This window comes from Aedes aegypti, chromosome 2, assembly GCF_002204515.2.
Source record: "Aedes aegypti strain LVP_AGWG chromosome 2, AaegL5.0 Primary Assembly, whole genome shotgun sequence".
Taxonomy (NCBI): domain Eukaryota; kingdom Metazoa; phylum Arthropoda; class Insecta; order Diptera; family Culicidae; genus Aedes; species Aedes aegypti.
The window spans coordinates 220,844,257-220,858,765 of NC_035108.1; the positions used below are offsets into that span (position 1 = coordinate 220,844,257).

The 14,509-nt window shown below is 34.0% G+C and overlaps 1 protein-coding gene across 22 annotated transcripts in view; it reads left to right on the plus strand.

The window, feature by feature from the left end:
- The window catches only part of LOC5567708, a 424,671-nt gene that overhangs the window by 337,457 nt on the left and 72,705 nt on the right, over window positions 1–14,509 (plus strand). For all 22 annotated transcript variants that reach the window (XM_021844068.1, XM_021844074.1, XM_021844070.1 and 19 more), the window contains one exon: window positions 8,325–8,437. In XM_021844068.1, coding sequence (XP_021699760.1) covers window positions 8,325–8,437 — 113 coding nt within the window. The remainder of the gene's footprint in view (window positions 1–8,324; window positions 8,438–14,509) is intronic.

The window sequence follows — 14,509 nt, forward strand, 5'->3', positions numbered from 1 at the left end:
TTTGAAGCAATGCCTATTTCCTTTAAACTATTTACTCATGTTTTTTTCAAAACGGAAGCAATAAATTGAAGGTATTTGAGTTTGTTCTTTGTATTCAAAGCTGGGTCACCTTACTACACAAATTAAATATAAAATAGTCGATTTGCTTGATTTAGTCAAAGCGTGATAGTAAAAGGTGGAAATTAGAACACACAGAGAGAAAGAAATCATCATGCTCTTAATTATTAGACAAAACTTTTTTTTTCATCAACAAATATTCTGTATATATCTACTATCGAAATGTACTCGCTATCTACAACAAACTCATTTTCATTAAATTGGGTTTGATGTGGTTTTCATTGTTGATAATTATTAAATTATGAATCATGGTTACTTAAACATTAATGGCAAACAGGTTACCATTATAGTTTATCCGATCAATAATTATAGTGTATGATCTTATATCAATAATGTTTTAGCATGGAAAAAGGATATTTTCAGTTTGCTCTCATAGTCTACATAAGCAGCATCAAATCATCGAACAAACAAGCACCACCGAACGTTTGTCAGATATTTTTTCAGGCGTTCACAAATGTTCCAACTACTATTTGAGATGATTATATTTTTATTCTAGAGTAATAAGAAAGGAAGTGCATGAGGCTCAACGCCTTTTATGTGTTTGCAGGTCATTCTCCAGCGGATTCTACTTCTTGTGCTCGTAGTGGTGCGCTTTATTATTTCACGACTAACTTTATTGGCAGCCAGGGTTGCAATTACTTTTTAGAAATTATGTGGCAAGTCATCAATAATAAGTCTTGTAAAATCTGACAGTGCACAAAACTTTGAAGGATTTTAACTTAAAGTAAATTCCACACAAACCCACAATATAAATATTTTCATTGCACAATGAAATGCTCAAATCTGCACTCATACACTCCCGTACAAAAGTTTTGGTTCTATCTCTTTAAACATACAAAAGTGTTTTGTCCATATCTCTGTGATTACACGTCCAATTAAAACTCTCTATGCACTATAGGGGATCCCCATACAAGCAGGCGGTCAAAAATATTTTTTTAGTTTTATAGCGTTTTTTCATTTGTTTTTAGCAAAGTATGGTCTCAATTTGTAAAATATGAGTATCAAGGGACAAGAGCGATTGATATTTCCTAAGGTACCTAATGGAGAAATATTATTCCGAATCTCATGATGGTGGTGGTCGTGATTATGAATAAACAAGTGACAAAACCACGAATTTACAACCTTTGGTTTCAAAATAACAGATTGAAAATCGCTTCAATTCATATTTCCTAAAATCATATTTTCTGGTCACCCTATCCTTAAGGTGGCTACCCCAAGGGCAAATAGAATATTGGTCCGAAATAAATCAAAATCTTAATGGTTAACTAAAAATAACGGTGATTCTGACCATCTGTATATTTTGTTATGTAGAAGGAAACTTATTTTAAGCATGCACGGTAAAAAAATCAAAACCTCTAAATAAGTGAAAAAAAAAATTATAAAACTTTCAAAGCTGCAATGTGTTTTGCTGTGGGACATGTTTGTAGACATTTCAAGAGTTTGATTTATATCTAGACAGATGTGTGGGGGAATACGAGGAAAAAAAATTCTTGACTATTAAAGTTTTAATTTGGCATCATTTTCTAAAATTTTCAATTTATTTTTTTTTTCTATTAGTGATATGACATTATTTAATAATGCAACAGAAAGCTTATGTAAAAACATTTATGGGAACATATTCAGATGAAGAGCGTCAATGGAAAATGTAATTACTTGATGAACTTGAAGAAATTTTTTTTCGCCAGAATGTGTAAATTTTGCATCAATTATTGACTTTGATACTGTATATCTCAGAAACTAAAGCAAGTAGCATTGTCAAATTTTGTATGTTTCTTGATAATATTGTAAGTAATAAGCAGAAAATAACTAAAAATGATTTAGGTTACAGAACTTTTTCGATTTTTGTCCGCCTGATCCCCCATAGTGCTATGGTGCATTCAAAAGTAAATGAGTTATTCTTGCTTCGTAGGATTGTATGTTTTTAGGAGTTGAATCCAAACTATTGCACGAGAGTGCACAAGTTGTTTCAACATTTCATCAATGTTAACTTTGTTCTCAGTAAATTAGGATTAGAAAAAAAATATAAATAAAAAATATATAAGGACACATTCTGCTGCTATCATAATAATAACACAACTCTCAACTCTTTCTTGTTGAAATTGTGTCTTTTGACACTATCTGATAAAAGCAGTAAAAGCATAGATATGGGCTGAGTTCTCGGAGCTGAGTAAAAGTATATGATCTATCTCCAGGTAAGAGTGATTCCAGCTGCAGCGGCGTAATGATGATTTTCTGTCCAATAGCTAAGAAAATATCGCGATGATCTGGGAGAGCCTTGAAATTAAATCTTTTAAAAATCATTCATGAATAAAGGGCATCAAAATTTGATATTTTCATTCTTGTCTAACATCGCCATCTGATATTTTATAACAATTTGAAAATTCCTTAATTCTTATATGGCTATCAGAGCCTCTATTGAAACAAAAGTTGATAAAATAAAAATCTATTTTATTTTTTGCTTTTTTTCTAAATAGAAATATTTCTTTCACACGATATTTTACAAGGGTTTAAAAAACAGAGAAAATTTATAGCTGATTTGTATTGATAATCATCAAACATGTTTAGAAGCTATTGGTTCCTATTTACATGCTTTGAGATTACTTTTTTCATTCTTTATGAGGACAAATGATTATAAGATAATACAAAATGACTGTCCAAAGCCTAAAATTTCATTTTTTCAATTAAAAAAATCTTAACCCGTATCCGTCTATTAAATGAAAAAATTTCAAAATGCTGCCATTTTGTCAGTTTGGAATGAATTTCCTTCGTTTTGGAATCGTCTGAAAGACCAATGGAAGTTTAGGAATTATCCACCGATTCGGAGATATTCCGGTTGGTCACTGGGTCAGATCGGGTAAAATGACCCAAACGTCCTTTCTTGTTAACATTCAGCCAACTAATTGGTATACACTCCCGTGCAAAAGTTTGAGTCACCGAAAAAAGTTTGGGACTCCTACAAAACATACAAAAGTGTTCAGTTCATATCTCTGTGATTAGACGTCTAATTGAAACCCTCTATGGTGCATTCGAAAGCCAATGAGTTATTATTACTTCGTAAGTTTTTTCTCCCAAAACCAGTTTATGAATTTTATATACTAAATTTTAACTTAGAGTTGTGACATTTTTCAAAAAATGACCTTTGTCTTCAGCATTGAAACGTCCAAAAGTGTATATCAATGTGTCATTAGAATCGTAATCTTTTATTCTTCGAAGAGCGTTCACGAAACGTTGGCGAAAAAAACTGAAAACTATTCAAAATCAATGAAATAGTCATTCAAGCCATTGCGCAGAAGTTTGGGTTCACTTCTTAGTATGGTGTACAGTATTGTACAAAACATTTGTAACTTTTTAGTTTTTCCATACAAAATGACTAACTTTGGTAAGCTAGATCTCAGTTATTTATGGACCGATTCAAATGAAATTTTCACAGAACATCGGGCAAAACTTGACTTTTGACATATATTTTTGAATAGTTTCTCCAATCATGAGTTTAAAAGTAATAACGATTTTAGTAAAGTGAAATTTTCTACGAAAAATTCAAAACTTATTATCTAAAAATCAAAATTCACTTTAGTCAAATCGTTACTGCTTTTGATAAATGACTCAGATATAAACCTCTTAAGTTGATAAGTTTGTATGGAAAATCGAAAAAGTTGCAAATGTTTTTTTCCCATACTGTGTTACTGTGCTAGTTTGGGATCACTTGAGCCACATGCAAATCATTTTTATCAATATCTCTGCCATTTTTCAACCGATTTCAATAGCTCATAGCTTTTTCAAACGAAGATAATAGCGCGTACATAATTGGTTCGAGATGACACAGAACTTTTTGTTTTAAGTTGGGTGAACCCAAACGTTTGCACGATGGTTTGAATGACTATTTCATATATGTTCAATAGTTTTCAGATTGGTTCGCCAATTATCGTATATTTTGTGAGCACTATCAGATCACGAATCCAATGCTGAGGAAATCAGTCATGTTTTTAAATGCGTTTTTTAAAAAATGTCACGATTTTAAGTAACATTTTAGTATACAATATTAATAAAATGCTTTAGGAAAAACACTACGAAGTAGAAATAATTCATTGCCTTTCAAATGCGCCATAAATCGGATGTGTCATCACGGAGATATGGACAAAACAGTTTTGTATGTTTTTAGGGGATAACCCCAAACTTTTGCACGGGAGTGTAAATATGACTTCACTTGTTCTTATAGTTTCAAACACGAATGTCATGTGTCAATTAAATAAGACAATTGGACCAGCTTTGGTCTTGGGTAATTTCTCGGTTTATTATCGGACTTTCTTGAAACCGGTCAAAAACAGTTCAATTTCGTCTTATATTTTTTTAACTATCGCATTTGGATGTCAAATTTCTTAACTTTTAGAAGCTAACTCAGACTTTAGCTTACTTAATCAGATTCATTCCAGAGGTATTGCCCACCTAGATGACAGATCCAGTGAATTCGCTGTGAGTGAGTTTTTTACATATTAGCAAAATTCCGAACTCAGGAATACTGTCAATTATGTTTTGTTTGTGCGGTGGAGGGTCCAAATGACATCTAAATTTGCTAGTTTAGAAGAAAAACTACCTCTTTTAATGAACCATAAAATTATCAAAGATCGAAATTTATATCATTGTCTTATTTTGATTCTCACATGACACTTATATAGTTGAAACTATAAAAACATATTGGATTGGAGTCAGATTCATACCATAGGCTGTCTAGATATCCAGACAATTCCATTGGAGCTAAAACAGAGGAAATCCGTTAAAACTTGACGAAATGCCAGTACTTTTAACTTTTTATTCCATTCGCTGGATGGATACGGGTTAAAAACGGTCCTTATTCTAAATCTGGCTCTGTAACAAAAGTTTTACTTTTTATTTAATTATCTTCATTATTTATTTTTATTACTGAAAAAATCTGTCGCTCTAAATCAGTGATTTCCAAAGTGGGCGAATTCGTTCCCCTGGGGCGATTTTCAAGGGTCCGACAATTTGTAATACTGAATTTGAGAGGCGAACAATCTACAAAGGGAGCACTCAGACTAAGGGAAGGTTATACTCTTATGCATTTGAAGAATTATTGATTCAACATCTTTCTCTATTTATATTTTCAAAAATGCTCATTTTTGAATCATGTTTGGTTAAACTTTACGATTGTCAAAAATAAAATGTTTGTATAATGCATTTAGTTTTTGTACCTTATGTGAATTTAAAAACATGCATCTGAAATTAAAGGTTTCGTATATGTTAACGTTTATCTAAATATTTTTTATCAAACATATTTTCCTATGTAAAAACGAAAACATTTATAATAAAATGTTTTGAAAACTCTCTTATAAGGAAATTTACGAATTTAGCAGCAGGCATTTATTTTTTTATGCACAATTTGAAAATAATGAAGAAGGGAATAAAAAAACTGAGTTCCCCTGAACCTTTCAAAAATTTCATCTTTCACGTTTTGTTGCAGTGAAATCGAAGTGGTAACATTTTTTGGATTTTCAAATATTTCTTTTAAGTTTTGAAATGGATGAAGGAGTGTTTATAGGATCGTTACAATTTTTAATATTTACCTAAAACTTCTGAAACTTATTGGAACCATTTCAGAAATGGCGGATGATTAAAAATAGAACATTTTTGAAACTATATGAAACTAAAAAAACATAAAGTGGGCCAAAACTGCATCGACGGTCACAGTTTAGTGACAACGGATTTAGAAGCCAGTTATTAATTCAAGATAATTGAACATTTGCAATTATGATTGAATTTTTAGTTGATCATTTTAATATTTATTGATTATCGTAAATTGAAGAGATATGCTGATGCTAGAAAATCAATATAAACGGTACTGGAATATACTGATACTGGAAAGTTTATAAATATGTTAGTCATTCTATGTGAATGTGGATATGTAAGTCGATGACATTTTTGGCGTTCCTAGACTGGACCAACACTTTCTTAATGATTTCAGGAAAACGTATTCTAAGCATTCATTCCCATGGTAATGCAAATTTATATTCAAAACTTATTTATTTATGTGATTAAACATCCTTATAAAACAATCATCAAAAGGATCAGATTTGATTCCTTGACTTATCTTTACAAGGCCAAAATATCGTCTAGTCCAGTCTGTTTGAACACCGACCATATATGTTTTGATATCGTAAACGCTAAATAACGATCACATATAAAGTACTCCACTTGTAAATTTGATAATTTGATTAATTTTTGGTACACTCATGATAAGATGTAGATTAAAATCTCAACACAGTATAGCGACTAGAAAGGATATACAGTGATACCTCCATGAGTCGATGTTCCATGACTCGATTTCGACTCATGGAACCATACTAGCAACAAAATTTCATGGTTACTATGATGGTCCCTTGAAACAGGTTTCTTAGGGATTGTTGTTCCATGACTCGATATTTCCATGAGTCGATGGTCCCTTCAATATCGACTCATGGAGGTTTCACTGTATAATATCCGTTCGAAAAAAAACTGGGAAAGACTTTATTTTCAATCTTTTAAAAGTATTAAAATTTTATTTGCATTCTTTTATTTTATTTCATTGAGGTCATATGAAACACATCTATTTTCTCAGAACTGTCTAAATTTCCCTAGCAGGTCTGATGAGAAATGGTGGTTTGGTCCGCAATGTGCTACGGCTTATAGGGTGCCCCAGAAAGTATGGGCATGACTTTGATAACAAGAATCGCAATATTTTCTCAAACAAACAGTTATTTTTAACTTTTTGTATTTTGCTTCGGGGCATTTTAAATGCAGCCTGTGAAAATTCTGTTTTAATATATAAACTTTTACAATGAAATTTTTGGTTTTAGAAAATCAATTCTCATCTAGCCAGCACAGACTCTACTTTTGTGTTTTGTTGGAACTTAACTAGTAATAACTTTTTTTATCGAAATCCTTCGATGTGGCAAGTTTAAGTACATTGTATCTAAAACGTTTCACAAGAATTTTTGTTTTAAATTTTATTTGTCTTTGCTAGAAAGCATTTGACAAAATGGTAAAATTCTAAAATATCGCAAGTTTTTTTCCATTCACTTACGATAACTTCACGAAATCATAGCTATTCAGGTATTTTAAATATGAATAAAATTATTTGATATCAAATTTGCTTATGTCAAATATCTATACTTTTGGATAGGCAACACAAATTTTAGGTTTTATATGTTTTCTTGGATAAACACGGGCTTGGTTTTGACCCTTCCAAAAATCGACCACTGCAAAAATCTTTGATATCAAATTTGCTTACGTCAAATATCTATACTTTTGGATAGGCAACACAAATTTTAGGTTTTATATGTTTTCTTGGATAAACACGGGCTTGGTTTTGACCCTTCCAAAAATCGACCACTGCAAAAATCTGATTTTTGGTTTCAATCCACATTTCATATACTTAAGTTTATAATTTCAAATAAAATAAGTGATAGTCTGATCATTCATCGTATCGGCAATGGTGAATATATATTTTTCAGATTTCGTACAACAAAGTCGCTCAGAAATAATGCAATTTGTGAAAAACTGATAAGAAGAGCTTCCAGAATTGTAGCACCATTGACAAACAGGTAGCGAAAAAAATCGATAAAAATTCAACATCCACTCTTAATAATTTTATTGTTTTGAATGTGTAAAAATCAGATTTGTATCTGCATTAGTCTCGAAATGGCAGTATGGTAAAGTCGTGCCCATACTTTCTGCGACAACCTATAGGCATCTCTCGACTGGGCAGATTTGCAAGATTTATGAGTTCAACCTATTGGAAAGCTTACTTATACATTGTAGATATATTCTTAGATTACATTACTGACTTTGATGTATCATTACCGGACACGTTGTAAGCCACAAATATCGTAAAAACATATCCTGTTTGCTAATTGAAATCCGCCCAAATATATATCTGCAAGTAATGTGTGATACTCTATATAATTATTTTCGCTCTCTGGCTATAAGAAACAATAAGTATCAATGGCAGTAAAACAGAATGATTAGCCATTGTTGTATATACATGAAATATCTTGTGCTGTACGCCTACCCGCACTCTATCACATTTATGTTTTATCGTTTCCCCCGAAGTATGGTTACCACACATGTGTGACAATTTGTGATCCTTCCCTTCTGCAAAAGTGCACTTTAATTATACAAATTATTAAGCAATTCTCGCTTACACCATCTTGCAGGAAAAGCGGAAATGGTGCTCAGATACGGTTCGATGGATCGGATAACCATAATCTACAGGAGTATACGTATAAGAAGATAACACCATGCGATGTTTGCTCACAAGTTTTAAGAGGTGAGTAAAAGCCATTTGCGGAATGTAATCGCTTTTCCATGTGCTGCACAGGTCTTTCAGTTTTCCTTTCTCTCATAAGTAAGCTGTATCGTTATTTTTTTTTTCCCGCTTTTCAACATATGATGACGTTGTACAGTATTAAGGGCTCATTTGAGGGAGGGGTTGAATTATTATTTTAAAACTGTATCTTGTATTCATTTAGCTTTGTTTAACTGTATATGATACAAATGTTTTAATAATTGAAAATTTGTTTGATGTCAGTATCAATCGTGAAATCAGTGTTTTTGGAAATTTTGTAGTTTCTCGATAGCACATGCACTGGCATCATGCTGTTGATAGTAAAGCTAAGCTAAGCGACATAAAATTTTGAAGGTTGGAGGTGATCGACTTGATGAATAATCTTCTATTTCTTTTTCAGTACAATATATAAAAGTTTATTGCTTTGTTTCTGCTAAATATTCTGAATATAAATTATCGCTTCAACGCCTTATAATGCGCTAATACTCGAATAATCTGTAGACATCAAAGCCTCACTCTATAACTGACCCTTCTCTGCACACGTGCAAAATACATACATAGGAAAGTTTGCACTCGTCGGGACTCGAGCAAAGAGCAGCACCAGCGAACAATAAAACAAAACGGTTTTTGTGACTGTAATCCTTTATCCACTCGAGTGTGAGAAGTATCTAATCCTGTAATGCAAACTTCTGTGTACAGCGGTGTGCATATGAAAGTTATCCTTTAACGGCAATTGACAACAACATGTGCCTTCTTTTTCTTATGAAAATGTGCTTTCTGATTTGCAGAGCGGTAATGTTCACCAGCAGCCGGCTATGTTCCCGCCATTCAAGTTGTGAAATGGCAACCGAAATGGTTCGCCTGTCGGATTCGGGTTCAGATCATTTCTGGCAGTTCTGAAAAATTATTCATGATCAATGGATGATATCAGAGAACTGTAGTTGATTAATAATTCACAACCATTCCCAACCACGTGAACCATCCATGCAACTCTAGGCATCTAGGAAAGAGCATATCAAAATGTCCAGCATCAGCGACCATCTATATTTAGCAGATATTATTACATTTGTGCAACACAAAACCGCTCCACTTAACTTAACAGCGATTTTCCATTTTATCTGCCTGATAGCTAATAGAATCTAATGGACTAAAATGCACGCCTGTCGTTATACCTAGTTGAGTATGTCGTGAAAGATGAGGGATGACAGCGTCAACTGAAAAACATGCTTGCTTGAACCTGGGTTCTGCTTTGTTGTATCGTGTGTCAAGAAGTGTATGAAGTGATAACAATATGGGTATAAGGATTCAGTAATATGAATGGAGGACCTATTTACAATATGATAATTTGGTTGAGCGACCGAAAAATATGTTCATGGTTAGTAACCAACATCCATTAAGTCCACACTGTAATACTACGATAAAACAGAAGATTGGAAAGATAATGATTTTGAACATGTAGCCGTTTGTAAGTAATTGAACAACCTTTGTTTTTTTTTCATATTTCTGCACATTATTTCGTTTCTCTCTTAAATATTTGTAAATTATGTATTATACACAATTTGTCGTGTAAATTTTCGATAAATCCGGCATTCATTTTATGTGTCTTATTTATCAAGCCTTGGCATAAAAGATTTTTCGGAGCGGTTTCCCGTCTTCGTCAACTTCTTCGAGTTTTGGTGTTTAAGCTAGGAATTTGTATCCTATAATGAGATCTTAAGATCACAGAAATCATGAAATTATGAAGCTTCTAGATTTTTTTCTAGAACTGAGATTCTGATAAAAAAGCGATAGAATTTTGACCGTCCTCTGAGATTTTTTACAAAATGTTGTATTACGATGATGGATATGGGATTCCAAATACCATAAAACGGGATAACTTGGATAGTTTTTTCGAAGAAAACTTGAATATTCATGTATGCTGTTTCAAAGATTTATAATTTATATATTTTTTAAATAAGTACTGGTATCCAAACCATCGATTGCAGTTGATAGATTGCAAAAAGATTTATTCTGAATGGATATATAATTTTTCATATAATCGAAAGTCGGTTTTCTGTTTTGGGATAACTTTTTTAATGGAGAATCAATCGAACAAAATTGAATGAATTACGGAACATTTATAGGGCGTTGCATACCTCTAGGCACTTAACGTTATATGGAAATTTCTGACTAAGATTACAAAAATGGTCCCAGTTTGTGAAAATGGTTTTCGCTAAGAGATTTGAGACCGAATTCATGTTCTACTACAACTAGGCTGTCAAAGATAAGTGACGAACTCATTATGACTTCAGGAAATAGTGATTGTAGAACAGATTGTTTTGCAAGCCTTTCAAAATACTAAAATCTTATATTTTTTTTATATATGCATATATATATTAAAATGTACTTGATTCCAACGAAAATAGGTTTGACACTAAGTGTCATACTAATACTCGTTACTTTTGCATTCGTTTTGCTTAACTGATTAAAGAAATTTTGTTATTTCGTTAAGTATGCTGTGGGTCTCCCACTATCCAAGTTACCCGCATTATCAAAGTTTTTTTTTGTTAAATATACGTACAGGTTATTGCTTCCAGTAAGCATATTGCCCTTTGAAGGAAGCACCACACTAGACAACGGACTAGCATGCAACGCCCAGTGGCGCAGTCGGAAAACATTTTCACGAAAAATATTCCTGTCTGAGGCGGTAATTGAACCCTCACTCCTTAGCACGATGCAGCAAAATGCCTGGTGACACTAACCGCACGGCTACAAAGCCCACAAGTTACCCCGTTTTACGGTATTTATGTGGTAATCTCGAACTCTGGAAGGCATCTCTAGGATTTGCGGCAAAAAGTGTTATGAGTCCGTTAGGATTGCTGAGTTTCTTATAGAACTCATGTATTTCGTTCGATTCGTCGAATAAATGTTGAGATGTTTATGAGAATTGTAGTGAGTCAACATAATATCAAGAATCTCAGAATGGCTTCCAGAATCCCAAAATTATTATAAAAAATCTAAGTGCGCATCGTACCTTCGTGCTGTGCGTATATGAATTCTCTCTGCTCTTGAAAGTTTTTCTTTAAAAACTACCTAAAGCAATAAAACAGTACTTTTCAGTGCTAAAATTAAAAAAGGCCTTTTCAATGCTACTAAAACAGTACTTTTCAGTACCGTAATTTCGGGTGAAATTGATCATTTTTCACGGTTTTTCTAGTCTGTTTTCTATAATGTTAACAATGCCAAACAACTAGATGCAGGAAAACAAGTACGAAGGTGAGCCTCATCGACTTATGTACCGACATTTTTTTTTTAAAGACAATTTACACCGTCTTCAGCGATAGGCTGCACAGACTGAACTTAACTAACATAAGACAACGGACACACGGAACGACCAATGGACCATTGAAGAATTTTTCGTTTGACGAAAAGTTTTCTCCGACTGGGGCGGGAATCGAACCCACACTCCGTAGCACAATACGCCTAAACGACTGACGCCGCTAACCGCACGGCTACGAAGCCCACTAATTTTCTAACAAATGTCATTTTAGTGTTAACAAATACCTCTAAAATAAAAAATCAGAGTATCTCATTTCGGGGCGAAATTGATCACTTGTCAATGCCATTATTGTTAGTTTCCAAAACAACTCTATATGATAAATTTGAGCTCCCTGAATTCGAATATGCTTGTAAAATTCTTAACAATGCAATATTTATATAAATAACGAAGAGTTAAATTTCATTAATTACGCGGAAAACGCCTAAATGTATGCAATTTCCTAAGGAATTCAATGATATCTAACAGAAATTCAATTATTTCAACCATATGAGCTAATTGGTACGAGTTTTGGTGAAGAAATCTGGTTTGGGGATGTATCTCAAGCATCCTCACAAAATTTCAGGTTTATACCATGTTCAAATCCTTGCTTATAAATAGAAGTTCATAGCTGTTTGTCAATACTGCACCGTGCATGATTTTGAAAATTTACGTTATTTTCATAGAAATAAACATTCTTTAACGCAAAAAACATTGCAACACACAATTCGACAATAGTTATGACAAGCAACGTTCATTTACTGCAGCTTACATTGATATTTGTGATCCATTACGAATAAATAAAATCGTGTGATACGATGATCAATTTCACCCTTCTGATCAATTACACCCGATTTTACGGTACTATTTTTTCTACTCCTTCTTCTTGGCATTAACGACCCCACTGGGACAGAGCCGGCTACTCAGCTTAGTGTTCTTAAGACCACTTCCACAGTTATTAACTGAGAGCTTTCTTTGCCTAAGTTGCCATTTTCGCATTCATACATATATCGTGTTGCAGGTACGATGATACTCTATGCCCAGTGAAGTCAAGGAAATTTCCATTACGAAACGATCCTGGACCAACCGGGAATCGAACCCAGACACCTTCAGCATGGCTTTGCTTTGTAGCCGCGGACTCTAACCACTCGGCTAAGGAAGGCTACTATTGATTCCTTTACGATCCTTGTTTGGACCCGTGCCTTCGATTTTTCGTTGGACCCGTTGGCGAAAGCTAGCGGTGGTAATCCTTCTTGGACACCGTCTTGGGAAAAACCTCTCGAAGGTCTCGTCTTCTTTCGTTTATTCACTAAACATGGTTGCAACTACAAACAAAAGAATGAATCTCTGAATTGACAACTTCCTTCCAAAAAAGTGGGATTTAAAACTGTCACTAAACGTGCCAAGAATGGAAGAAAGGACGTTTCTCCGGAATGCGAATTTTCTTCTAAGGGTGAAACGGATAATGTTGATAATTGCATCAAAATGAGCAATCAGTTTTATGCTCTAGACAAATTTTCCGAACACCAAATCGAAGCAGTCTCTAGCCCAGGCACTTTGATTCAAGTGAGGAAGCAAAGAGTGCCGCCTATCGTGGTCAGTTGTTCCGAATTTGCGGGATTTAAGCAGGAGATCTTGAACTCCATTAGGGGAATCAAGGTCTCTTTCGTAATCGCAAAGAAAGGAGGCTGTGGCGTTTTGTCGGAAACTCTTAAAGATCGCGAACTTCGTCTCGAACATCTTGAATAGAAGAAGCCCATTTTTTTACTTATGACGACAACACTGAACGTTTGTTCAAAGTCGTCTTGAAAGGTATCTCGAGTGACTATAAGTCACCTGAAGTGATCGAAAAAGGAATAAATGATTTAAGGAAAGTGTACCAGTTATGGCCATAGTGATTCCCTATTAGGACATATGTGAAATTTTGATAACTTTTACATTTTTAATCTTTTTGAATGTTTTGGAATTAGGATATATTTTAAATCTCACTACTACAACACACAAAACCTTTCAAACTGTGAAGACACTCAAGTAGTCACGTATGGTGAAATAGGAAACCACTATGTTCATAACTGATACACCTACCCTACTTGGTTTTTCCCCAGTCCAAGTAATCATTATGAAAATGAGAACCCAATCTGGCATTGTTCGGATAGGGCTCTCTCAAAAATATTATTTAGTTCACTTTAACGTAAAAGATCTTAATAATATTGGAGCTTTAGAAAAAGCTAGACTTATGCTCGATATCCGTGTGACACTGGAACTTTTCCAGAAACCTGGAGGAAACTTCCGGAACCCCACTCAGTACCATTAGTGCCAAAAGTGGGGTCACGGTACAAAACATTGCCGCACGGATGTTAAATTCATGATTTGCGAAGGATCTTCTCAAGGACGTCTGTCCAGTGAAGCGTGATACCACAAAATTTGTATGCGCGAATTGTGGGGGCAATCATAAATAAACCTTTTGGGATTGCCTTTCGCGTAGGCGTGTGGTCGAGACTGGTGCCAGATGAACGGTACTGTCCGTTACGATAACGGACGATACGATATCTACCCAAGGAAAATGCCGATATCGAAGCAGGTAATTTGAACTCCTCCTCTTTTAATGCTATGATCACTCATTCAAATTGTTTTAACTCAAATGGAAAAAACCCTGCCGCCACAGGTGACTTCTACTCCGCCTTTTCGTCTACCGAAAATTCTAACGGAAAATCATTAGATAATGCACCCACTTCAAGTGATATGCCTCCCTCTGATTA